Here is a 27,173-nt window from a genome sequence, read left to right as displayed (position 1 = left end):
TGAATCACAAGTGGTAAACTGTTACAATATGCAAACACTTAAAGCTAAAATGTTTTAGGTTTTTTTTTTGAAAAGCTTAATATGCAGTTATCCACAGTTCAGAAAGTTAGACAACTCAATGAATGAAAATTAAATTTTATTTCAGCAGTACAATTTTTATAAATCATTTCAAAACAATGCAGTCCTAATTTACCTTTTTTTTAAATTCTAAAAACACAACTCCGGTTTCTAGTGCATAGTAATAGCATTACCCACCATGGTTACAGCATAGTGAAAAGCATGATAATGACAAAACCAAAAAAGGATTTTTATATTTCTCAATCCTACTCTCTCTGACTGGCAACATTTTTCTTTGCGTCTGCTTCACAGCTATCACTGTATCAATAACAATGGCAAAGGTCAGTTATTGGATCCCAAATACACAGCAGTGTAAAACACAGGACTGAGCCATTTTGAAATGAGAATCTAATACAGGCTCTTTCAATACTGTACTAAAAAATACATTTCCTCTACAGTAGGATATGGGACAAGTTTTTATTTTAAATGTGTAAAGCAATTTCAATGATATATCTAATGAAAGGTTAGAGTTTTAAATGTCTTTGGAACAAACAGCCTTCTCAGTCTTTATTTGGCAAACTCGATATGAAAGCCATTTTTCCTTTCCAGCATGTTCTTGCCTTTATTGTGCATGTCTCACACCACAAATCCCCCACCCCCCCCCCCCAAAAAAAAATAAAGTCAGACAGCTAAGTTAACTACACTGATCCATCAGATTGGCTCACTTCTGGTCAACTCTTTCTGCGAAATGATGCCAACAGGGTAGCCTTTGTTTATCCCACAGACCAAAGAATCCTTCAACACAAGAAATGTTCCTTGAACCAAAATTCTGTTTCTATTGATTGAATTAAGTGTCACTGTTTCACAACTACCAGATTGAAATGTTATTTAATGTGATGATTTATTTCTTGGGAAATGAGGTGGACTGTATTGATTGGGATTGGATGTTGTAAACAAAATAGAATTACGAGTTGCTGTCAGTATTTAGTCACATCTGAGTTTATCTCAAAGAACAAGAACTGTGCACCAAATGTACCACTATACATGGAGGTGATGCAATACAAACTATTCAGACCTTGATCCAAGACAATTCATATTAGCCATCTTCTACACATTAGCAAATGTCAGTAATTTCTCATTTCCCTTTCATCCTATGTCAGTACCATCTGCAATGGGCTTAAATACCTACAAATTCACACTGCAGCAAGTTGATTCTAGAATTCGTACCACATCAGACCTTGCAGTTGTGCAGTGTAAAAACAATGAATTGTTCAAATTTAATTTTTTTTGGTGATTGGAGCTGTATATGTTAAGGAAAACTGGTCACTAACTGAAAATTCTTGATATAAAAACTACAACACCCAGTGAACTTTACCACAAATATTTTTGTACCAAAATGCAGTTGGAACATGAGGCTAGTTTTATGGAATTTAAATACCATGATTTCATAATTTCAGTGATCTCCACCACCCATTTTAAATTTGACATTTAAACGTTGTTGCTTTTTGCCTACTGTGCAGCAGGTGTTTCACCAAGTCTTTTTACAGTGCCAATGCATTCAGCAAGGACTGTGTTTCATTAATATAGCAATAAATTGTTGTAGGTACTAGTCCAGGATTTTGCATTGAAATCTACGCTCATGATAATTTATACATTTTAGATTAGTGCCAATGTGTGAAAGATGTACTGCTTATTAACCAAAAAGTTAAACAGTTGTGAAAGCCAGTATTAGCAATTTGAAACCTGAGCAATGGAGAAAAAGCCATGGCCATTTGTTTAAAAAGTGACTAGAACATGTTTGCTGTTAACAAACAGTTACATCTCCAAAAAAAGCCAGTTGTGAGTAAAGCTATTAATTTATCAGGATTAAGATGCTTAAAAAGATCTTTAAAGTGGCTGTTAAAAGGCAATCGGTTTAGCTCAGCTCAGGAACAATCAAGCATTTAATTGCAAGCTAGAAAGTCCAGTGCCATTATATCAGAATAAATCTCATTAAGGGCCTGCATTTCTGTAAAAATAACACCCAGCCAAAAAAGCAGCATTTCAACAATTTCCAGTTTCAGTCATACAAACTTGTTTTGTGCAAGATCCTTGCGTTACACCACAATGCAATCCGAAGCGCAGCTGATCCATGGCTTCCAATCTATGTGCAACCAAGATGTTCATGTGTTCAGGCTACAAAAGTACACAATTTTTGCTTTTCTTTTTTCTGTGGGGATAAAGGACTGCTCTCACGGCCTCCACGAACACCTCTCTGATGCCCTCCTGATTGAGTGCTGAACATTCCAGGTATTTGACCGCTCTAATCTGTTTAGCCAAGGTCACTCCCTGGTGCATTGTCGTCGGGGAAAGGCTTTGCTCCTTGAGCTTTTTTATGGTTTCAGAATCATTCCTTAAATCCTTCTTCGTACCAACCAAAAGAATGGGGACATTTGGACAGTGGTGCAAAACTTCTGGTTGCCATTTATGGCGAACATTGGCAAAGGAAGAAGGGCTAGCAACAGAGAAACAGATGATGAAGACATTACTCTGTGGGTACGATAGAGTGCGAAGACGGTCATACTCTTCTTGCCCTGCTGTATCCCAAAGGTTCAGGCTTACAGTTCGTCCATCAACAGTCATCTGTGCACTATAGTTGTCAAATACAGTGGGAACATATTCTGCAGGAAAAGCATTTGTTGTGTAACTAATGAGAAGGCAGGTCTTCCCAACTGCGCCATCTCCAACAACCACGCATTTTATAGTCTGCATTATTCATACAGTATGAAGGTCACACTCTGTTAACAAAAATTTAACAGATGTTAAAACAATTTCACAGTATGCAGCACCCAGCTTCAACTTATAACCACTGCTTTCTGGCTCCCATCCAATCAAGCTGCAAAGCAATTAGGAGTCAAAGTTGCAGACAATTGATATGGTGTTTAACAAATCAAACATGTGGCTATCAGAGTTGAAAGCAAATTTTGCTGCACCAGAGATTCTCTGTTTATTCAAGTGTTTGAGATAGGTCAATTTCACATTTTTATTTGAACAGCAGGTCAATTCTAAACCATTTCTCATTTAATTATCACTTCAAGTGGCAATTCATATTCTATGAGATTTTGCTGTTTGCAAAATGGCTACCTCACTGGGCCAAATGTCAGTAAACTGAAATTGCTAAGTTTCTCTGGAGCAATCCTGATGGGTTGCTGCTACTTGTGTTAGATAAATGAAATATCATCAACTGAATTCAAGCATATTTTCTTGTACTCAAGTCCCAGTTTACTCTAGCACTCAACACAAGCAATGTTCTTGTAATTATATTGCACCAAATATTTGCAGATGGGTAACAACTTGTATTGGGAAACATTATCAATTACTTCCCAGTGATTTTTTTTAAATCCATCTTGTAAGCAGGCAAGCTGAATAATTGAACAAAATACAACACCATCAAATTTTAATACAGCTCCATTCTATATTTCATGGAAAAAATTTTCACAAGAAACAGCTGCAGCAAAAGAACCACACAAAGATCAGAAATCAGTAAGGGTACTCTCCCTCCTTCCCCTTTCTGCCGATCTTCTCTCCCCAACCCACACACTACTTATGCTCTATGCCCGCCCAATTATCCTCCACCCACTAATATTATCCACCGACCCAATTTGTTTTTCTTTCCTTTCTCTTACACCATCGCCTTCTCTTACCTTAGATCACATCTATCCCCCACTGCCCCTAATTTTGTAAACCCCTCCCCCGCAACTTTGCCACACCCAATAATTATCTTCCTCCAAACCTGACACAACCTCCCACCTTCAAGTTGGCCACTCGCCTCCCACCCTGCAGTCGGCCGCGGTTACTGCGCGCCCCCCAACGCCCCGGTCCCACTCTCCTCCTCCCACTTCCGACCATCCTTGCTTCACTCCCAACTTTACTTTCGACTTCTCGCTTCCCGGAACCGACGCACCTTCACTCGCTCCGTACCGGCTGAGCATCATACCCAACGCAGGCATCGGGAGTCGGCCTTCGTCGAGGAGCGGAAGCCCGACGGGCGGCTGACCGGACCAGCCCGCTCCGAGGCCTCCGAAAGCCCCGACCCCAACGGCACTTACCTCAAGCTGCCCGGGACAGGCCTCATCCGGGACCTCCACACACTGCCTGCCGGGGAATGTAGTGTGGGCTGGTCACTGGTGCGCTTGCGCAATAAAGCAGGTGCGGTGAGCGGGCCGGCGAGTTGGCGGCGCAGGCGCACTGTCAAAGTGATATTATGAGGCGGAGGGAGAGCACAGGGGCGCGGTTGGTTTGAAGGATGAACTGCAAAGCGAGTGAGTGCATCGCCAAAGGTGATTTAAGGACCTTGAGGGAGGATAGGGAAATGAAGAGGGAACAATAACCTATTGTACTTAGTTGCACATTTAACATCCCAGGATAAATGACAGAAGTTGTAACACATGCGACGCATCTAAAGTTATGGACAGTAGTTGTTGTTTTAGTAATGTCACTCTTTTAAAGATTGCCTGGGCAACAACAATCTGTGTAGAAAGTTCCAGATGCACTTTGAAACAAAACAATAATGCAAGAAGCACTCAATAGAAACCACGCAGAGAGAAAAAGAGGCGGTGTTTCAATCAAGGACATCTGTTGAAAGAGAAACAATTAATGTTTCAGTTCTGACAAAGGCTCTGGGACTTGAAATGTTAACTGTTTCTCTTTTTCCAGCATGTTCTGTTTTTCTTTCCGATTTCCATCATCTGCATTTTTTACCAAACTTTGTGAGAAATATTAAGTTGCAGATCAGGGAAGAGGCAGGACGAATAGGGAGAAAGTTTGTGAGAGAGTGCAGACCAATGTTGTCAAGATAATAATTAACTTTAAAATTGACAGAGACAGAAGAGGAGAAAAAAAAATTGAAACTGAAGGGTGAAGTCATATGTCAAAGAGGTGTGAGACAAGCCTTAGGGGGGATATTCCAGAGCTTTTGACTTCAGCAGGTGAAGGCACAGCATGTTTTTTTTAATATATAAAAAGGTAACACTAATGATTGATCTGTACACGAATGTAAAGGTTTGCACTGTTTTATTGTTGTATATAGTTTGTTTTTTATGATGAATAAAGTTTTTGGAATAAAAAAGATAATCAGGAATGCAAGAAAGCTGCATTTGGAGGGCTGTAGATATCTCAAACGTGGTGGTGCTGGAGGTGAGCGATGGAGATAAGGATAAAGTCATGGAAGGATTTCTTTCTGGGAATTCAGGACTTAGTCCTTGAGAGCATTAAAATAATCCACTTTATTTATTTTAATCACTTTAATTTATCTATCACAATTAGTACATTCTTAATCCTCAAAAAGGACAAAACAAGTAATATTTTGTCTAGATTACCTGAACAGTAACCCTTCCACATCTAGGCCCACGACCAAATTCACAAAATTGCTCTACTGTTTCCAACTTCCCACAAACACATTTCCTCTCTCTTTGATATTAACTCATGTGAATTTTTAGTGTAGTAATTTGCAACATGTGCAGTATGAAAGGCAGGAAACACAGTAGGCTCTGAAAGGTCAAGCTTAGTTAAGATTCTTCTCGGACTGTGCACATGCACATAATGATGCATGTGATCAAAATGTCACAAATTACATCACACATTTATACACACTACACTTCTTGCACCTTTTAAAGTAAACAAAATGTGATAATGTCACAACATTTACAGATTTAGCTAATTTGCAGATCTTCAAACTCTCTTCAACCTTTTCAACCATATGTTGCATTGCATATGGATTGCATATGTTGCTTTTGGATATATATCTTATTGGCATAGCATTCACTTTATAGCTCATGGAAATTCTGGTCTCTTCAATTATATCCTGTGTCGACTCTTCTACCAATGTTGGATTTACTTCTAGAATATACTCAAGTTTACAGTCTTCAGCTTATTCCCATGGGTATCTTGCAATCAGTACAGTCATTTTCATGAACCTTTCTGAATCTCTCCTACAAACCCCTACAAGTCAACTCTTAGAAATGCATATCTGCGCAATCTCTCCAAACCCTTGCCTGGAGGTCTCAGCACACAAATCTTATCATGTAATCTGAACCTCTACATTTTATAGCTTGTGTCATGATGTTTACTGTTTCATTGGCCTTTCCTTGACCTTCCTAGCCTTTGCCTGAACCAGACTCGGACTCATCCCAAGTTTTCTGTGCAGAATGTACCTTGCAGTGAAGCGTGGTGTTAATCTTTAGTTCAGAAGAAACCTTGCTGATCAATGCTTAATTTTGATATCTGATTTACTTCCCAAGACTTGCTTTTTTCAGTGCTTTTTTTCAGCATGTCTCCTGATGTCCCAGCTTCTTCATGTGAGACTGGATGGTAAAAATATGTGAAGAGGTGTTTCTTCCTATTAGTCAAACTGAAACAACAGAAGTTGTGAATTATTATGTGATATAATCTCTTCAGGATGACCATGCGTTGCCTAAATGGATCTAATTGCTCCCATGCTATGTTCCCTGATATTGCATGACCCTACATACTTTACCTCAATCCACTTTGAATTATGGTCCACTAACACAAAGAACTTATCCATATCCCTGTAACAGTAGGCTATGTGAACTCATTGAAATAGTCCTTTGGCACATTTCCACACTGGAATGGTGCTCAGTCCTGGGCCTGCAATCTTGATAATCTGTACACATACTTGCTAGCTCTTCCAGATCATTCTCTATGCCAGATCAGCAGAAAAAGCTATGAGCTTTTGCCTTCATGTTAACAATACCCAGATGTTCTGAGTGAAGTTCCTCTATTATTATTCCTCATAACTCAATATAACTATGACCACATTTCATGTGGCCTGGAATTATTGACAATTCATAGCATCTGTGGTGGCAAAGCTTTATGTTCTCATTCAATCATTAGCCTGGATGAGTCCAGACACTCAAAGTATAACTATATACATGCTTCAAAACTAGGTCCTCCTGCATCAGTATCACTATCTCCACCACTGTTACAGGAAAGTCATCTTCTCTTGTCTGTATGAAAATATTTTTGCCAGCATCTTTGTACGGCAATTTTGAGAATGCACCCATGGTAACATTTTATTTGGATGCTCCATACACAATGTCATTGATAATATTGGGATAAATGTACAGCCAACCATTGCATTCAGGAGGACTTCATTTTGAAAATAATGGGCTTGGGTCCAAGAATGGTCAATAACTATTGTAGCGGCGTGACAGCAGAGAGTGCCGGAAGTTAACGAGGAGTGAGGTTTTTTTTCTTTCCAGCGCTCGGGATAGTGGCAAGTGACTGCGCAGGCACGTGACGTCACTCGGAAGCGCGCGGACGATTTAAAAAGAAGACTGCCATATTCAGCGGGCAGCATCGGAGTGGGCAGCGGAGTGAGAGGGAGCAGAGTGGTTTGGGCTTTGGCGAGACCGGGTAAGATGCGAGATTTATAGAGAGGGAGTAAGTTATTAGTTTATTTATTTATCTCAGCAGTATGTAGCAGTATGCATCTGGGGTTGGTCTTATGTTTGGAGTGTCAGATGTGGGGACCCTGGGAGACTACCAGCCTCCCCGTTAACTACATCTGCACAAAGTGCACCAAGATGCGGCTCCACAAGGAACGTGTTGAGAGTCTGGAGCAGCAGCTCGATGACCTTCGGCTGATTAGGGAGAGCGAGCAGGAAATAGACAGGAGTTATAAAGAGTTTGTAGAGAGTACCTCTGTGGCGGTCCCACTTGAAAATATGTATCTCATTTTAGATTCCGTTGGAGAGGATGACCTGACAGAGGAAGACCACGGCAACTGGGACCTTGGCACCGTGCCTGGTACTGTGGTCCAGCGGGGAAAGAGAAATGCAGTGGTTATTGGGGATTCTATAGTGAGGGGTATGGATAACAGATTCTGCGGAACCGACAATGAATCTCGGATGGTGTGTTGCCTCCCTGGTGCCAGGGTACGGGATGTCACGGACCGGGTCCAGAATATTCTGAGGGGAGAGGGTGATCAGCCAGAAGTCTTGGTACATGTAGGTACCAGTGACGTAGGTAGAAAAAGAGAAGAGGTCCTGAAGGAGGAATACAAGGAGTTAGGGAGAAAGTTGCGAAGTAGTACCTCAAGGGTGGTAATCTCAGGATTACTACCTGTGCCACGTGCCAACGATAGAAAGAATAGAAAGATCTGGCAGATGAATGCGTGGCTGAGTGACTGGTGCAGGGGGCAGGGCTTCAGGTTTCTGGATCATTGGGACCTTTTTTGGGGGAGGCATGACCTATTCACTAAGAATGGGTTACACCTAAACTCCAAAGGGTCCAATATCCTGGCGGGAATGTTTAACTTAGCTGTTGGGGAGGGTTTAAACTAATCTGGCAGGGGGATGGAAACCAGGATGTTAGGATACAAGATGTTAGGGTAAGGAAGGAGGTTTATAGAAACAAGTCCAAGACAGTGTGTAGTGAGGATGGCAAGAAGGACAGGCAGGTGAGAAGTCAGGATAATTTGCTGAACAAAAGAAGTACAACAAAGCAGGATGTTAGGATACAGGATGTTAGGATAGAGGATGAGATATATAGAAACATGTCCAAGGTAGTGTGTAGTGAGGATGGTAAGAAGGACAGGCAGGTGAAAAGTCAGAATAATTTGCTGAACAATAGAAGTACAACAAAATCAATAACAGATACTGGACTAAACGTACTATATTTAAATGCACGTATCATTAGGAATAAAGTAGATGACCTAGTGGCACAACTACAGGTTAATAAATACGACATTGTGGCAATCACCAAGTCATGGCTTTATGACAGATGTGATTGGGAACTGAATGTCCAGGGGTACACAGTGTATAGGAAAGATAGGCGGGTAGGTAGAGGGGGAGGTGTGGCCATGATGGTTAGTAATGATATAAAATCAATAGAAAGGAAGGACATTGGGTCAGAAGAGGCGGAATCCTTATGGGTGGAGCTAAGAAATAGCAAGGGTAAAAGGACAATAGTAGCAGTTATATATAGGCCCCCTAATAGCAGTCAGGAAGTGGACCATAAGTTGCAGTTTGAAATAGAAAAAGCGTGCCAGAGTGACAATGTGAAGATAATTATAGGGGATTTTAACATGAAGGTGGACTGGGAAATCCAGCAAGGCAGTAGATCTCAGGAGAGTGAGTTTGCGGAATGTCTACAGGACGGTTTTTTGGAGCAATTTGTTGATGAGCCCACCAGGGGATCGGCTGTTTTGGATTGAGTGCTGTGTAATGAACCGGAGGTGATTAGGGAACTAAAGGTAAAGGAGCCATTGGGAACTAGTGATCATAATATGATTGAGTTCAGTTTCAAATTTGAGAAGGAGAAGCTGATAACTGGTGTATCGATATTTCAGTGGAACAAAGGAAATTACAGTGGTATGAGAGAGGAGTTGGCCCAAATTGATTGGAAGGGTAAGCTAGCTGGAGGGACGGCGGAGCAGAAATGGAAGGAAGTTTTACAAGTTATAAGGAAAATGCAGGATAGATATATTCCAAGAAAAAAGAAGGTTTTGAATGGAAAAAGGCACAAATGTGGATAACGAGAGAGATGAAGGCTAAAATAAAAGCAAAAGGGAGGGCATACAAGGAAGCAAAAATTAGTGGGAAAACAGAAGACTGGGAAACTTTTAAAAACCTGCAGAAAGAAACTAAGAAGGTAATTAGGAAAGAAAAGATGAATTATGAAAGGAAGTTGGCAGATAACATTCAAAAGGATACTAAGAGTTTTTTTAAATATATAAGGAGTAAAAGAAAGACACGGGTTGATATAGGACCAATCGATAACGGTGCGGGAGAGATTATAATGGATGATAAAAAGATGGCAGAAGAACTAAATGAGTATTTTGCATCGGTCTTCACTGTGGAGGACATCAGTAATATACTGGTTAGTCAGGGGTCTCTTGGAATGGAACTGAGTTCAGTTAAGATTACTAGAGAGAAGGTGCTAGGAAAACTAAATGGGCTAAAGACTGATAAGTCTCCCTGACCAGATGAGGTGCATCCCTGGGTTCTGAAGGAGGTGGCTTTAGAAATAGCGGAGGCATTGGCGATAATTTTCCAGGAATCGATAGACTCTGGCATGGTTCCGGAGGACTGGATGGTCGCAAATGTAGTTCCGCTGTATAAGAAAGGTGGGAGGCAGCATAAAGTAAATTACAGACCTATTAGCCTGATGTCGGTGGTGGGAAAGTTATTGGAATCAATCCTCGAGGATGAGGTTATGGAATACCTAGAGGTGCAAGGCAAGATAGGTCCGAGCCAACATGGTTTTATGAAGGGAAGATCCTGCCTGACCAACCTATTGGAGTTTTTTGAAGAAATCACAGGTAGGGTGGATAAGGGAGAGGCGGTAGGTGTTGTGTATTTAGACTTTCAAAAGGCCTTCGACAAGGTGCCGCATAAGAGACTGATTAATAAGATGAGAGGTCATGGAATTACAGGTAGGATAACAGAATGGGTGGAGCATTGGCTGGTTGGCAGGAAGCAAAGGGTGGGAATAAAAGGATCTTGTTCTGGTTGGCTACTGGTTACTAGTGGTGTTCCGCAGGGGTCGGTGTTGGGGCCGCTTCTTTTTACCTTGTACATTAACGATTTGGATGATGGAGTAAATGGTTTTGTGGCTAAGTTTGTGGATGACACCAAGATAGGTGGAGGAGTAGAGAGTATTGAGGAGACAGGAAGGTTGCAGAGAGACCTAGATAGTTTAGGAGAATGGGCAAGGAAATGGCAGATGAGATTCAATGTTGAGAAATGTGCAGTTGTACACTTTGGAAACAGAAATAAACGGGCAGATTATTATCTAGAAGGAGAGAAAATTCAAAGTACAGAAGTACAAAGGGACTTGGGGGTACTCGTGCAGAATACCTTAAAGGTTAACCACCAGGTCGGATCAGTGGTAAAGAAAGCGAATGCTATGTTGGCATTCATTTCGAGAGGTAGAGTGTATAAAAGTAAGGAAGTGTTGATGAGGCTCTACGGGGCGCTAGTGAGGCCTCATTTGGAATACTGTGCACAGTTTTGGGCCCCATATCTTAGGAAGGATGTGCTGATGTTGGAGAGGGTTCAGAGGAGATTTACAAGGATGATTCCGGAATGAAAGGGCTTACGTATGATGAGCGTTTGTTGGCTCTTGGACTGTACTCACTGGAGTACAGAAGAATGAGAGGGGACCTCATAGACACATTTAAAATGTTGAAAGGACTGGACAGAGTAGATGTGGCTCAGCTGTTTCCCTTGGTGGGTGAGTCCAGGACCAGAGGGCACAATCTTAGAATTAGAGGGTACAGGTTTAAAACAGAGATGAGGAGAAATTTCTTTAGCCAGAGGGTGGTGAATTTGTGGAATTCCTTGCCACATACAGCAGTGGAGGCCAGATCATTGGAGGCGTTTAAGGAAGAGATAGATAGATATCTAATTAGTCAAGGTATCAAGGGATATGGGGATAAGGCCGGAAATTGGGGTTAGACTAGTTTTTTTTTGCGCCCCCCCCAATTTCTCATTTCTTTTTCTTTTTTCCCTTTTCTTTGGAGCAGACTCGATGGGCCAAATGGCCTACTTCTGCTCCCTTATCTTGTGAATGATGCCTAACCTGAACAGACCACCTAGCAAAAACTGGTGGAAATTTGTGATCCTAAATAAGATTATCAATGCCTCTTTCTCTATCTGGGCATAATTTTTCTAATTTTTTTGCTAATGCATATGACACAAAGACAGTGGGCCTTTCTGCTACTCTCCACAATGTGGCTCATTACTATATCAACTCTGTAACTGAAGGAATCACACAAGTGCTTCAGGGCTCAGATGGTGTCACAATATACCAAAAAAAGACTCATTGGTGAGACTTTTCTTGCAGCAGTTGAATACCTTCTGTTGTCCCTACCTTATTCCCATTTTTCATTCTTTTTCAACAGCTAGTCAACACCATTGCAATGTCTGGCAGAAACCTAGCATGATATCAGACCATGCCAAAGAAATATTAGACTTTGGAAACTCAGGTTTCCTTACTCTCACAATGGCTTCAAACTTATCAGGTTGTAGACTATTTTCATCCAGTCTCAGGCCTAAATAAACCACTTCTTTCTTCAAAAGGTTCTTTGCTTTTCTTGAATAATCTACGGAGCCTTCTGAATAGCTCATCAAGCATTCAGAGATTTCTCTCCTCATTGGTCCCATAGACAGCATTGAACTCCTTTAAAAGCTTGTTCGTTGTGGTCTGAAATATTTTGGTTGATAAACTTCAGTCAATAATGTAAACAAATATGTATAAATCCTCTTATGGGTCCTTGATCATTAGTTAATGCTGGCTTTCTTTATCTACATTTAATTGCAGAAAAGCAAGAAACTGGCCTAACTTGATAAAGATCTTGGCTCCTGCCAACTCAGCATACAAATCCTGCAAAAGGTATTGTCCATGTCCTCAGCTTGGTTGAAGTCACTTTATGGTCCCTGCAAAGCCAGGCAATTTTGCAAAGCGAGAACAGAGAAATGAGAGTTGACATCTCACTCTGAGTTTTGATTAATACTCTCTGTTTGAGTTTCTTCAAGTCATCTTCGTTTTGAGCCTTGAATGTGAATAATACCAGTCTAAGTCTGCAGTTCATTAGCTTGGCATCTGACTTACATATAAGCCTCATGCCCCTGAACACCAGCATAAAAATCTCTGAACAAGTCTGCATTTTGGTCAAGAAGATTATCTTGATATGGTTGCGAAGTACTCACAGTGAACACATTATTCTGATCCACCTTTAGTTCTTTGAGCCATACTTCCCCCAAAAGGTCAGCTACCATAATTGGTACTTTCAGTTTTTGATCATTATCAGAAATTATAGATCATTTCTACAATAGTATTTTCAGTATCTCACCAAATCATGTTTTCAAGTTCAGTGTGCTCTTTGCCAATGCCATTTTATCAATTTACTGATATTCATATATCTGCCCACATGACCAGAGAACATCGAAGATGTCTGTGCTGACCAAGATACCAATCCAAACTGATTGAGCAGTCAACAGCTACATTGGCGTACATTTTGATATGTTGGTCAGTAATTTTTATTTCAATGTTGAATTTGCTACCTTCCCATTAAAGCCCCTGGTAGCTCATACAATGGTTCATGTTTATAAAATCTATGACTAAAATTGAAATGACTATCTTACAAGCGTGTTCAAACATTAGGTCTTGCATTTTCAATAATTTGGATTGAATCTGCTCATCAGTTAAGCCACAGCTTGTTCCTTACCACTTAGTTTAAGAAGGCAGCAAAAGTGCAATGTTGCAACAAGTTCTTCAAAGCCAATATAAGCACAACTAGTTTTTCCTGACCCATTGATTTCTGGTTCAAACTTGTAGCTTTCTGCAATCTCTGAGGGCATTGGGTTAAAATGACGCTGCAATCTCTCAATCATCTCATCAAATTAAATCTTTTTCATTTTGCTTGGCACCAGGAGATCTGCCAAAGTGACATGTTTGTCTGAGCCGAATGAAAAACACTATGATGCTGGAGGAATTCAGCAGGCCAGGTAGCATCCATGGAGAAAAGCAGGTGGTCAGTGTTTCATGTCAAGACCCTTCTTCAAATAGGAAAAGGGGAAGCCCAATATATAGGAGGGAAAAGCAGAACAGTGACAGGTGGACAAAAGAGGGGAAATGGGGTGGGCACAAGGTGGTGATAGATGCAGGTAAGAGATAGTGATAGGCACGTGTGGGGGAGGAGGGGAGAGCAGATCCACTGGGGGATGGGTCAAAGGTAAGGAGGGAAATTTGTCTGAGCCAATTTCTATCAGTCAGATTTATTTATTGAATTCTTGTACAGCTTCATTTTGGATAGGCATACAAGAGTATAGTGTTTTATTATTATTTTATTATTATTGTTGTTGAGTATTATTGTTTGCCCTGAAGAAACATTTTCATCCTTTCTATATATGGACTGAAGGACTCCCAGGCTCCCAATGCAACCAGTTTGAATCTACACTGTCATCTCATACCATTCTCTTTTTACATTTGTAAGACCGATGCAAAAATCTCAGCTGCTGGCCTTTAATTCTGTTGTGTTCAACCCTATGCATGAGTCCCATCACTTCCAATCTGCATGCTGGTGTTACTGTAATTCACTCTATCAGCACAGGTCATTTGATGTCCACAGCAACTTCACTACTTTCAGCAGTTTTGCTTTTTCCCTTGATTCCATCCTCATCACCAATGTAAGATGTGAGTATGTACTGTATGTGAATTCTTTATGAATAATTTGCAGAGTGTGCAAAACAAAATATGGGAAATTTGAAGACCTCCGAAAGGTACATTATGTTCTTCTTCGTCTGTGCACATATATAAAATAATGCACATATTATCACACGTTTACATATACACACTCTCCAACCATCCCCATTCATAATGTCACTATTTTTCTCTCCTGCTCAATTCAGCCTTGTACTCTTTACCCCCTTTAATTCAGTTAAAATGATACGCTTGCATTATTCTCCCTGCTAAAAATGACACCACATCTCTCCAATTGATATCTATTTAATTCATTGTCTGCTTTCATTGTCATCCATTTGCCTCCATTCTTTGTCACCTATTCTTTTTTCCAGTGTCAATTCTTAGGGAATTGACACTGTGAAAAATAGCTATTAATATTTTCACTGCCATCTTTCCTTACTTATATGATGTTTCTTTCACGAGTTGCGGGCGAATGCCTGCGAACATGGCCCTCTCTTTTTTCATGCCACTCTCACTAATAGCAAACATTGTTTCTTTTGAAAGATCTACATTCTCTGATTAAAGCAGTAAAGAGAGTCTGTAATTCATACCTTGTGCATTAGGGGTGGTGTCAATGGGAAAAAGGATTTATGCTAAGGTATTGAATATTGGACTTGGTTAGGAATGCGATTGAGGTGTGGCAAGAGCACCATTGACCTTTGTTTGTAATTGCTTATCTCCAACTAGTGCCTCCAAAATGTTGCCTATCAATGCAAGATGGTGATGACATGCAAGTATGATTCAGAGCAGTTCCATGGACATTATTGTAGTCTAATGCCTTTGCCCCTCAGCTGATCTACAAGTGTTTGAAGTTTGCATGCAATACTGCAACTTGTGTTGCCCAGCTTCAGAGCACTGGGCAACATTTCCATGCTATGTTCAACAGGTTAGTCCCTAATCTCTGCTACTTAGAAGTGGTCATCCTTCCTCTATTGGTTCGTTGTCCTCTTTCTGCACTCCAATTGAATCTCATGTGCCATCTCTTGTCAACCATTCTAGATCAGCTTTGCCCCCTCCTTCTGGTTCTGTTTCTCCAATTTCCTGATTGGTCATGTATTTCCCCCTCCCATATGTCACTTAGAACCATAGAACACTACAGCACAGAAAACAGGCCATTCGGCCCTTCTAGTCTGTGCCGAAACGGTATTCCGCTGGTCCCATTTACCTGCACCCAGTCCATAACCCACCAGACCTCTCCTGTCCAGGTATCTATCCAATTTATTCTTAAAACTCAAGAGTGAGCCCGCATTTACTACATCAGATGGCAGCCCAAAAGCACGCCCCACACACACATACTCGGTAGTGACTTCCTCACCCCGAAAAGCATCCGAATCGTGGTCGTCCACACACAAATACCTGTTTCCTTCTACAGGTCAGCAATAAAGTGAACTCCACCGGATTACTTCCAACTTCCATACATGGATTTCTGTGGCAGACACAGTTATTGTTTCTCATCCATCGATAGAGAAAACTAGCAGGCTGGTGTCTCTCTCCCTTCTCTCTCTCTCTCTTCTTCTTCTTCTGACTTCAACAACGTCATTACGTCCTTTATCTTCTATTGACGTAAGCACGCCCCACACACACATACACACACACTCTCTCTCTTAAAGGGACTTTACCCAGAACAGAATAACCTTCCAACCATGAGCCTTGATGTACTCTCAATTCAGCATGCAGTTCACAAAGTCCAAATGGACACCATTTGAAGGAAAGAAAGTGAAGGGAAGAGTCAGGCGAATTGTATTGAGAGGTGAAGTGGCCTACATTGATGGACAGGTGCTGGTTCCCCCAGGCTATGGACAAGATGTGAGGACCTGGCCTTTGGGCATTTCATTGCCACCACCGCCACCACCACCACCTACTTCAGTAAAGACTCCAGAGCATTCAAAACATTCTACTCAGACTGAAACGATCCGAACCAGGCCAGCAAGCCCTCGTAGATTGGCAAGTAGTGGCCCTGCTGTGGATGCCAGATTTGTTGCTGGTTCGTGACAAAATTGGGGGCTCGTTTGAGCTTGTATTTGGACATAGGGTGAGAGGACCTTTGGAGTTGTTAAAAGAGCAACTCTGCACTATTGGGCTTTGCGGTTTGAACTCAGTTTTCCTTTATTGCAAAATTAATGTCACAATTTCTGCACAATGTTTTGACTCTAACACCTTTACTTCAGTAATTTGGGAGTATAATTTGGGAGCATCCTTGCTTGGCAACCGTTTCTAGAAGGGAAGTAATCTATATGGAAGTCTTATGGTACAAAAGTGCAGCAGCAAACAGCAGAAGGAAATACTATAATAAAATTATTTCAAAACTGCAGTATGAAAAAAATTATTGACCTGAAGGCCCCTAACCTTGAGTCTGTGCCCTCTGGTTAGGGTTAGTGGTTATATCAAACATTTATTGGGGTAATGTTTATCAATGATTTTAGAATTTCAGCAAGGTGTTAACTTGAAGCAATTTTTCTGATATAAGCACCCAGCTTCTTTGGTCTCTCAGTAGACCTCTGGTATCTGATTATCAATTTTTTGTTAGCTGCCTTTATCTTGCTAAAAAAGAATTAGAAAGATCAAAGGTTTACAGTAGCATGAGTTGTAGGGTTAGCTCAGGACACCTGTGACTATTGAAGTTGTAGAGGTTTCTAACGTGAGCAAGGGCATGATGCTGATTTGCACAAATATTCTGTTGTTCTGACATCCCTTTTCAATTTAACTAAGTTGTTAGCAGGAAAAGTAACAGGATAAGGAAGGAAATTACAAAGACAAAGAAGGGGGAGAATGACAGGCAAAAAGTAACATGGAAGTAGGATAAAGATAAAGAAAGATGGAGACAGAAAGAAGTTAGTAAGTGGATGTACAACAGTTACACAGACTATATACTCAGCCAACACCACAGTTTCAGAGTGTTTCAATAAAATACACATTTAATTTTATTAGATGAGATGCTGAGATTTTTGACAAAATGCTGGGGTTCACATTCAGTAATTCTATTTGTTTTTAAATAGAGCCACTAATTTGAGGGTAACTGACTGATTAAATGAAATTTCATTCCATAGAACCATAGAACAATACAGCACAGTACAGGCCCTTCAAACCACACCTAAGACTATCTAACCCCTTCCTCCCACATATCCCTCTATCTTAAATTCCTCCATATGCTTTTCTAACAATCTCTTGAAGTTGACCAAAGTATCAGCCTCCACCACGACCCCAGGCAGCGCATTCCATGCACCAACCACTCTCTGGGTGAAAAACCTCCCTCTGACATCTCCCTTGAACTTCCCACCCATTACCTTAAAGCCATGTCCTCTTGTTTTGAGCATTGGTGCCCTGGGAAAGAGGCGCTGGCTGTCCACTCTATCTATTCCTCTTAATATCTTGTACACCTCTATCATGTCTCCCTTCATCCTCCTCCTCTCCAATGAGTAAAGCCCTAGCTCCTTTAGTCTCTCCTCATAATCCATACTCTCTAATCCAGGCAGCATCCTGGTAAATCTCCTCTGCACCCTTTCCAACGCCTCCACATCCTTCCTATAATGAGGTGACCAGAAATGGACACAGTACTCTAAGTGTGGCCTAACCAGAGTTTTGTAAGGCTGCATCATTACTTCACGGCTCTTAAACTCGATCCCACGACTTATGAAAGCTAACATCCTATAAGCTTTCTTAACTACCCTATCTACCTGTGAGGCGACTTTCAGTGATCTGTGGATATGAACCCTCCAGATCTCTCTGCTCCTCTACACTGCCCAGAATCCTGCCATTTACCTTGTACTCCGCCTTGGAGTTTGTCCTTCCAAAGTGTACTACCTCACACTTTTCTGGATTGAACTCCATCTGCCACTTGTCAGCCCAGCTCTGCATCCTATCAATATCCCTCTGTAAGCTTCGACAGCCCTCCACACTATCCACAAAACCACCGATCTTTGTGTCATCTGCAAACGTGCTAACCCATCCTTCCACCCCCTCATCTAAGACATTAATAAATATCACAAAAAGTAGAGGTCCCAGAGCCGATCCCTGTGGGACACCACTAGTCACAGCCCGCCAATCCGAATGCACTCCCTCCACCACAACCCTCTGCGTTCTACAGGCAAGCCATTTCTGAATCCACACTGCCAAACCTCCCTGGATCCCTTGGCCTCTGACCTTCTGAAGAAGCCTACCATGTAGAACCTTATCAAACGCCTTACTAAAATCCATGTAGACCACATCTACTGCACTGCCCTCATCAATCTTCCTGGTCACCTCCTCAAAGAACCCTATCAGGCTTGTGAGGCAAGATCTTCCCTTCACAAAGCCATGCTGGCTGTCTCTAATCAGTCAATGATTCTCTAAATGCTCATAGATCCTATCTCTTAGAATCCTTTCTAACAGCTTACCCACCACAGACGTAAGGCTCACTGGTCTGTAATTCCCTGGACTATCTCTACTACCTTTTTTGAATAAGGGGACAACATTCGCCACCCTCCAATCTTCCGGTACCATCTCCATGGACAACGAGGACTCAAAGATCCTAACCAATGGTTCAGCAATCTCCTCCCTCGCCTCAGGAAGCAGCCTGGGGAGTATTCCGTCAGGCCCCGGGGACTTATCTGTCCTAATATTTTCTAACAACTCCAACACATCCTCTCTCTTGATATCTACGTACTCTAGAACATTACCCTTACCAACACTGTCCTCAGCATCATCAAGACCCCTCTCCTTGGTGAATACTGAAGAGAAGTATTCATTGAGAACCTCACCCACTTCCACAGCTTCCAGGCACATCCTCCCACCTTTGTCTTTAATTAGACCTACCTTTACTCTCGCCATTCTTCTGCTCTTCACATACGAGAAAAAAGCCTTGGGATTCTCCTTAACCCTACTCACCAAAGCCTTTTCATGTCCCCTTCTCGCTCTCCACAGCCCTTTCATAAGTTCCTTCCTCGCTACTCTATATTCCTCACGAGCCCTGTCTGATCCTTGCTGCCTACACCTTATGTATGCTGCTTTCTTCTTCCTAACTAGTTGTTCCACCTCTCTCGTCACCCACGGTTCCTTCACCCTGCCATTCCTTCTCTGCCTCACTGGGACAAATTTATCACTAACATCCTGCAAAAGATCCCTGAACATCGACCACATCTCCATAGTACATTTCCCTTAAAAAATGTCGTCCCAATTTACCCTCCCAAGTTCTCGCCTTATAGCCTCATAATTCGCCTTTCCCCAATTAAATATCTTCCTGTCCTCTTTGCTCCTATTCCTGTCCATGACAATTCTAAAGGTTATGGAGCAATGGTCACTGTCCCCCAAATGCTCACCCACCGATAGATCTGTCACCTGTCCCGGTTCATCACCTAAAACTAGATCTAATATGGCATTCCCTCTAGTCGGCCTGTCAACATACTGTGTCAGGAATCTGTCCTGGACACACTTAAACTCCGCCCCATCTAAACCTTTGGCACTAAGTAGGTGCCAATCAATATTTGGAAAGTTGAAGTCTCCCATTATAATAACCCTGTTATTTTCGCATCTTTCCAAAAACTGCCTCCCAATCTGCTCCTCAGTATCCCTACTGCTACCGGGGGGCCTATAGAATACTCCCAGGAGGGTAACTGCTCCTTTATTGCATGATTTTTTAATTTAAGAGATTAAAATGGATGATTTGGTCCTTTTTTTTAGCCAAACAGTGGCCTTGATTACAGCTGCAGGTTCAATTTAATACTGAATTTAACCCCCATCCCCACCTTGGCACTCTTCTCAACTCTGTACTGTTTGAATTTCCCCTTATCTTGTTCAGTGCTGGATTTGACGAATTTGGAACTTGCATAATGTTCACCTAATTTATATGTGAATAAAATTATATACTATCTGAATCTTGAGCAATTCAGGCGCCATGCACAAATCTGTTAGCTGCCACTTTTATTGATTTTAATCAAGGGTACTGTCACATCAATAAGGCAAATCTGTGGGATCTGACTCAATAAATAAGTGTTATGTAAGCATTTCAAGATGGTAATTTTACGTCTTTGAAAAAAACGACCCAGAGCACGTAATGTGCCTGGGGCATTTAGAAACAGATACCGTGCACAATTGGACTTGATACAGTTGGGAAGCACACCCTGTCTAATTGTACAACAAACAATCATTTTGTGCATGATCTCCTCAGACGTACTCGTCACCTGCCCTCCTTTAATCATTATTTTTGTTTATAAGACAGCATTCCAGAGAACTGTTAATTAACACCACTTATTGCCTGTCACAGGTTGAGAATTTGATTTTTAATGGGAACTTTTAAAGTTGATGTTAGAAGGTGTATTTTCACTTTTTTTTCTTTTTGCATAATTTCATTTCAGGAATGAGTGATGCTGTCACATCACCACCTTGGCCATGATAATGCATAATTGTGCATCTGGAGTGGAAGTTTGAGTAGCATGTGGGGTGTTGGTGAACAATTTTAATGATGACACAGGAAAACAGATTTAAGAGTATAAATTCAATTCAAACAGAGGAATGATATGACGTAAAAAGTAATTGAATCCTCTTACCAATTATATGAATCTAAAAAAGTGCATCAACTGATTTGACATATATTCATTTATTGGTAGCTTGATCATTGAGCAAAGGCCTTTTTTAAGATGGAACTGTATGTTGTTGCCTTATTCAATCATTTTTAAGACGGAAATTTTACTGATAATTAAACTGACACAGGATCTATCCATTGCCCATTCCCAGACATAAAGCGGTACAACCAACTAGGACCTTTTCAAGCTTATCTGCACTATTAAAGCCACCCTGCTCGTCTTAAAAGGAAGGTGAGGTGAAACTATGAATATTAAGTGACTGCAAGAAGTGATGGAAATTTGTTTAAAATAATTCCAGGCTGTGATTCCTCGAGTAATGGTACTGCATGGAAGATTGAGACCTCAGACCTGGCATAAAACTCATGGTCTACCAGGAAGCAGTATTCCCTGCCCACTATATGTTTCTGAGGTCTGGACGATTTCGAACAGACATCTGAAGGCACTAGAAAAATACCACCAACACTCTGTCTGCAAAATCCTCTAAATTCACTGGAAGGATAAGCAAACTAACATCAGTTTCCTCTCCGAGACCAGCATCTCCAGCATTGAGAACCAAGTCACTCTCAATCAGCTACATTGGGTGGGCCACATCATTTACATTCCCAACATCAGACTCCCAAAACAGACGCACTATTTCAAGCTTTGTTGTGGGAAGAGATTACCAGACAGACAGAGAAAATGAATCAAGTTTGTGCTTAAAGCTTCTGTGAAGAAGTGCAATATCTTGGAATCTCTGACCCATGACCCCTCAAAGTAGAGAAGTAGTATTCAGGATTGTACTGAGAACCTTGAGGCCATGCATCCAGAACAACACAGAAGCCCTGCATAAGCAGTTGAAGGAGTGCACCATCTCACAAACTCAACCTCAGCCATCACCTGCCTTATCTGTGGAAGAGTCTGCTGTTTCCACATTGGGCATATTTGCCACCTCAGAATCCACAAATTCAGAGTAGAAGCAAATCTTCCTTGATCCTAGGGTTCTGCCTCAGAAGAAGGAGAATAAGTTCTGAGCACAATTACTTGTTTACTGTTTTTGAGATCCTTAAATATCATCAGGTTTAACATGGTGTGCATGCTGAAGAAATAAATGAGCCACTTTAGCACTGCAACTGTGTATCTGGGTATATAATCCATGTTTAGAAAATTTATGTTACACATTTTTAGTTTTGTGCTACTTGCTACCTCACAATTCACTGTTAACAGATTTATGGATACAAACTCCCCAAAAACAATCCATGCATCTGGGTGTGCCTGTATGTGTAATTTTGGGTGTGTACATTTCTTTCTGTCTCTGTTTATGTCTGTTTTTCCTTTATGTGCAATGCTTTGATTGATCTTCCAAGCTCACCTGCTAATTGAACAGTCTTTGAGGACAGTGTTTTCTAACTCCAGGAATCTGTGAAGTGTGCTTAAGTACATCCTCTAAGAAAGGTCCTTTTCGATGCTTGTTCTATTATATTCCATGCTTATTTTAGACTAAATTGATCTTTAGATACTTTTCAATGACATGATTCCCTAGCAGGTACTACAATAACAAGGACAATAACTACAGGGCGGAGTTGTCTTTGAAGATGTTTGTAGCTGTAATGTGTAAATTGGATCAAACTGTCGCTATAGTAGCTTTTTTGAAGATGAATTGATATATGATACCTTTTAAAATATCTTCCTTTTAACTTAAAAATTCTTTGCAACATTGCCTGGCACAAAGAAAGATCAGGTGAAGTTACATGTCCCTGTCTATTTTACCATTTTGCTACTCGAGTATGTAGTAATTAATAAAAGAGCATAACTGATTATGTATATACTAGTCACAAACTCAGCAGGATGTATGCTATTTCAGTATCAAAGCATATTTTTCATTTAGTAACACTTCCTACATCTGATTACTTGTGGGAGCTGAGGACCCTGAGGCAATCAACATTCTTATACACTCTAAGTTAGCTCCAATTGTATCCTCTTAAGCTTTCCAGAGGCAGTAAGTTGTGGCAACTCATGGTTAACACGGAGTGGAGTTACTGCACAAATTGTAAATCAGGAAAAGAATATAATAACAGCAAAAGGACAGAGGATGAGTAAAGGTACCTGGCCAAAAAAATGGTTCTCCAGAGTTGATTCTTCCACAATGAATGAGAAAATCTTCTGTCCAGTTTGTAATCAGCAAAAAGCATCCTTTATGACAAGTGCCACTCTGCACATGGCTTCTTTCTTTCTTCCTGTTATACTTTCTTAATCCAAGAACTTCCTAAAGATCACTGAAAATCCATAACTTAAAAATATCAACTAATTTAATGCATATATTGGGAATACAGTGTTAGAATTGTTAGCCCCTGCTTTCTCTGTCTATTTAGGACAACCATGGACCATGTCTTTAATGTGGCTCAATTTTTATTCTACTGCCATTTTGCTGAGTTATGTTGAAAGGAATCTTTCTTAAGGAGAATAACATAAATATCACTTGTAGCTGACAATATGTTTTCCTTTGCATCCTTAGCAAGCTGTTGCTGCCACTTTGGATCATTCTTTCTGCCCCATCAAGAGACTCCATGTTGACTACTATTTGTTAAGTTATGCAGCCAAACAAACCCTCAAGCCAGATCCTAACTAGAGTACATTGGAGAGGATTGTAGTCAAATTAAAGAATCCAGAATGTGCAGTATGCCAGTTGTGTGTTCTGTGACATTCCAGGAGGATGAATCTATCTCATCAGAGTAACGCTCACCTGATGTTCTGTGAAAATATACTTGTCATCTTCAGTAGTAGATTGGAATGAAATGACTCAGTAGCAAAGGTTGGAGAATGGAAGGAATCTTGTTTCTGTCACAACTGCAGCTGAGTTGACCATGAATGCAACAGCTGAGTTATGGTGGAGCTAGGCAGATGATTAGAATGGGTTGTTTTAGAGGTTGGGGCTTGAGAGATCAGCTTTGGGTTTAAAATATCACAATGGCTGCAAACGGTTTGGGGTAAACTGAATTAGTGTTTGGGAAGTTGTGTGAAACCATCAGCAAGTGCATTGAGTCCAAGGCAGGGGCTGAAGGTATTGACTTCCTCTTGACATTGTTTCACTGGGGCAACTGGTAGGATAACAGTGACAAGGTTGGAGCAGTCTGTAGATGTTTGGTACAGGATAGCATCAGCATGTATGCTAAATCTCAGCCATTTAAGTTGACAAGGTTGTGAAAAATGGGAAAACAAAGTGGTCTAGATGAATTATTGGAGACTCCAGAAGAATCGGCAAGGGAAGGAAGCTTTTGCTGAAGTTGAACACAAAATCATGATCACAAAAATGGAGCACACACTAGTGATTTTGGTTATCATTTAAATATGGTGTCATCTTTAAGAAGATATGCAATCAGTAACATTGGCAGCAACTGAAAACAGTGTAGCGGCCAGCAACACACTACAAAATGAAGACACGGAGTCGCTGGTTCGAAATCAGAAGTGGAATGAACGACAGGGGCGCAGTGTGCCTTTAATATCCCAAAACTTCCCGCGCTACGGTTCCCGCGCTGACATCACGTGCGTGTCATCTGACCTTCCCACGCGCGGGCTTTCCTAGCCCGACGATGGGGAAGAAGGAGGGCCCCGCGCCATCTTGGATCAGGACCTCCGACGATGTTTGTGATGTCGGGAGCCGGTTCGATGCTGGTGCGGTGAATCGCTACATAACCCCCCTCTAGAACCAGCAATACCGTCGCGAAAACCAGAATTAAATAAACTACGACTTGGGTGGCCTTTCCCTCTGTGCCGCGCTCGCTGGACCACCACAGGTTGGTCCAAGTCTAAATGAGCCAGCTTCAGCCGGTCAATCGTAAGCACCTCCTCGTGCCCCCCAATGTCCAGCACGAACATAGACCCATTGTTCCGGACAACCTGGAATGGCCCTTCGTACGGCCATTGCAGCGGTGATCAGTGCATGCCCCTCCTGACGAAGACAAACTTACAGTCTTGGAGGGAAGTTGGCATACGGGTCGGGGCCTGTCCGTGTCGCAAGGTGGGAATCGGGGCCAGGTTTCCAAGCCACTCGCGCAGCCGGTCGAGCGCTGTGGCAGGTTCTTCCTCTGGCCCCCGAGGTGCTGGTAGAAACTCGCCCGGGACGACCAAGGGCGTTCCGTAGACCATCTCCGCGGACGAGGCATGCAGGTCCTCTTTTGGTGCGGTGCGTATCCCCAGCAGGACCCAGGGGAGTTCATCTACACAGTTGGGCCCCTTAAGGCGGGCCATGAGTGCCAACTTCGGGTGGCGATGGAACCTCTCCACCAGCCCATTGGATTGCGGGTGATGGGCGGTGGTGAGGTGGATCTGGGAACCCCACAAGTCGGCGACGGCAGACCACAGGCTGGAGGTGAATTGAGCTCCCCTGTCTGAGGTAATCTGTGCCGGGACACCGAAACGGGCCACCCAAGTTGACAAAAGGGCCCATGCGCAGGACTGGGTGGAGGTGTCTGCGAGGGGAATGGCTTCAGGCCAGCAGGTAAAACGATCGACGATAGTGAGGAGGTACTGCACTCCTCGGGAGACTAGGAGGGGGCCGACCAGGTAGACATGGATATGGTCAAACCTCCGGCGGGTAGGTTGAAAATCCTGCAGGGGGGCCTTGACGTGCTGCTGTACTTTCGAGGTTTGGCAGTGAGTGCAGGACCGGGCCCATTTGGAAATCTGTTTACGCAGGCCATGCCAGATGAACTTGTCTGACACCATCCGGACTACTGTCCGGATGGACGGGTGTGCAAGGCCGTGGATGGCATCAAACACCCGTCGGTGCCAGGCAGCTGGGACGATGGGGCGAGGTCTACCTGTGGAGATATTGCAGAGCAGGGTGCGCTCACCGGGGCCTACCAGTAGGTCTTGCAGTTGCAGGCCCGAGACTGCGGTGCGATAGCTGGGCATCTCCATATCCGTTCGCTGTGCCTCCGCCAAGGTGCCGAAATCCACCCCCGGGACAAAACTTGGATGGTGGGCTGTGACAGTGCATCCGTGACCACATTCTCTTTCCCAGACAGATGGCGGACGTCAGTGGTGAACTCTTGAGATGTACGACAAGTGCCGCTGCTACCGTGCTGACCAGGGATCTGAGACCTTGTTGAAGGCGAAGGTCAACGGCTTGTGGTTGGTGAAAGCTGTAAACGGCCTGCCCTCCAAGAAGTATCGGAAGTGTCTGATGGCCAGGTACAACAGCAACAGCTCAGGGTCAAAGGCGCTATATTTGAGCTCTGGTGTCGAAGGTGCCTGCTGAAGAACGCCAGCGGTTGCCAACGCCCTTCGATAAGCTGTTCTAGAATGCCTCTGACCGCTGTGCTGGAGGCGTCGACCATGAGGGCAGTCGGGACGTCCATGTGAGGATGCACCAGCGTGACCACGTCCACCAAGGCCTGCTTGGTTTCAACGAACGCGGTGTGAGCCTCTTCCGACCAAACAATGTCCTTGCTTCCGCCTGACAGGAGAGCAAACAATGGGCACATGATGCGGGCCGCGGATGGTATGAACCGGTGATAAAAGTTTACCATACCGAGGAATTCATGCAGGCCCTTGATGGAGGTGGGCCTGGCGAAATTGCGGATGGCGTCGACCTTCGCAGGCAGGGGCGTGGTGCTGTGTTTGTTGATCCGATGGCCCAGGAAATCGATTGTCTCCAGCCTGAATTGGCATTTGGCTGGGTTGGTCAGGCCGAAATCCCTCAGGCGAGAAGAGAGTTGGCGGAGGTGTGTGAAATGTTCCTGGTGGCTGTTGCTGGCGATCAAGATGTCGTCGAGGTATGAAAGCAAAGTCAAGGTCGCGCCTGACTGCGTCTATCAGTCGTTGGAAGGACTGAGCAGCATTCTTGAGGCCAAAGGGCTTCCGGACAAATTCAAAGAGGCCGAAAGGTGTGATCAGCGCCGTCTTCGGAATGTCATCCGGATGCACCGGGATCTGGTGATACCCGCGGACGAGGTCGACCTTGGAAAAAATGGACTGCCCGTGCAGGTTGGCAGCAAAGTCCTGAATGTGCGGCATGGGGTACTGGTCCGGGGTAGTAATGTTGTTGAGGCGTCTGTAATCGCCACAGGGTCGCCAGTCTCCAGCTGCCTTGGGGACCATGTGTAGCGGAGAGGCCCATGGGCTGTCTGACCTGCGGATGATCCCCAGCCCCTCCATTTTTTTGAATTCCACTTTTGCGAGGCGGAGCTTGTCTGGGGATAGCTGCCGGGCGCAGGCGTGGAGGGGAGGGCCCTGGGTGGGGATGTGATGCTGGACGCCGTGCTTGGGCAAGGTGGTGGAGAACTGGGGCGTTAGTACGGACGGGAACTCTGCCAGGACCCTGGCAAACTCGTT

At 42.8% G+C, this 27,173-nt stretch overlaps 2 protein-coding genes across 4 annotated transcripts in view; both read right to left on the bottom strand.

The window, feature by feature from the left end:
* Nucleotides 1–119: 119 nt before the first annotated feature.
* rhogd (ras homolog gene family, member Gd) lies at nucleotides 120–4,259 on the bottom strand. 3 transcript variants are annotated; one of them, XM_052021577.1, is made up of 2 exons: nucleotides 4,146–4,259; nucleotides 120–2,834 (listed from the first exon to the last, which is right to left on the bottom strand). In XM_052021577.1, exon 2 carries the CDS (start codon nucleotides 2,806–2,808, stop codon nucleotides 2,233–2,235), a length of 576 nt encoding a protein of 191 aa, XP_051877537.1. In that variant the 5' UTR covers nucleotides 2,809–2,834; nucleotides 4,146–4,259; the 3' UTR covers nucleotides 120–2,232. The 3 variants fall into 3 exon arrangements, with proteins under 3 accessions (XP_051877537.1, XP_051877538.1, XP_051877536.1); XM_052021578.1 differs by having other exon boundaries at nucleotides 4,018–4,156; XM_052021576.1 differs by having other exon boundaries at nucleotides 4,001–4,146.
* Nucleotides 4,260–16,827: 12,568 nt separating this feature from the next.
* The window catches only part of fhdc2 (FH2 domain containing 2), a 66,352-nt gene continuing 56,006 nt past the window's right edge, over nucleotides 16,828–27,173 (bottom strand). Inside the window, exon 15 of the mRNA XM_052022314.1 lies at nucleotides 16,828–16,845. Within this exon, the coding sequence (XP_051878274.1) occupies nucleotides 16,828–16,845 (18 nt within the window). The remainder of the gene's footprint in view (nucleotides 16,846–27,173) is intronic.

Source organism: Pristis pectinata, chromosome 8, assembly GCF_009764475.1.
Source record: "Pristis pectinata isolate sPriPec2 chromosome 8, sPriPec2.1.pri, whole genome shotgun sequence".
Lineage (NCBI taxonomy): Eukaryota > Metazoa > Chordata > Chondrichthyes > Rhinopristiformes > Pristidae > Pristis > Pristis pectinata.
This window is presented reverse-complemented; position numbering and strand designations above follow the sequence as displayed.

Excerpts from the sequence above, each read along its gene's own strand:
- rhogd (XM_052021577.1), bottom strand. The coding sequence starts at position 2,808 with ATGCAGACTATAAAATGCGTGGTTGTTGGAGATGGCGCAGTTGGGAAG.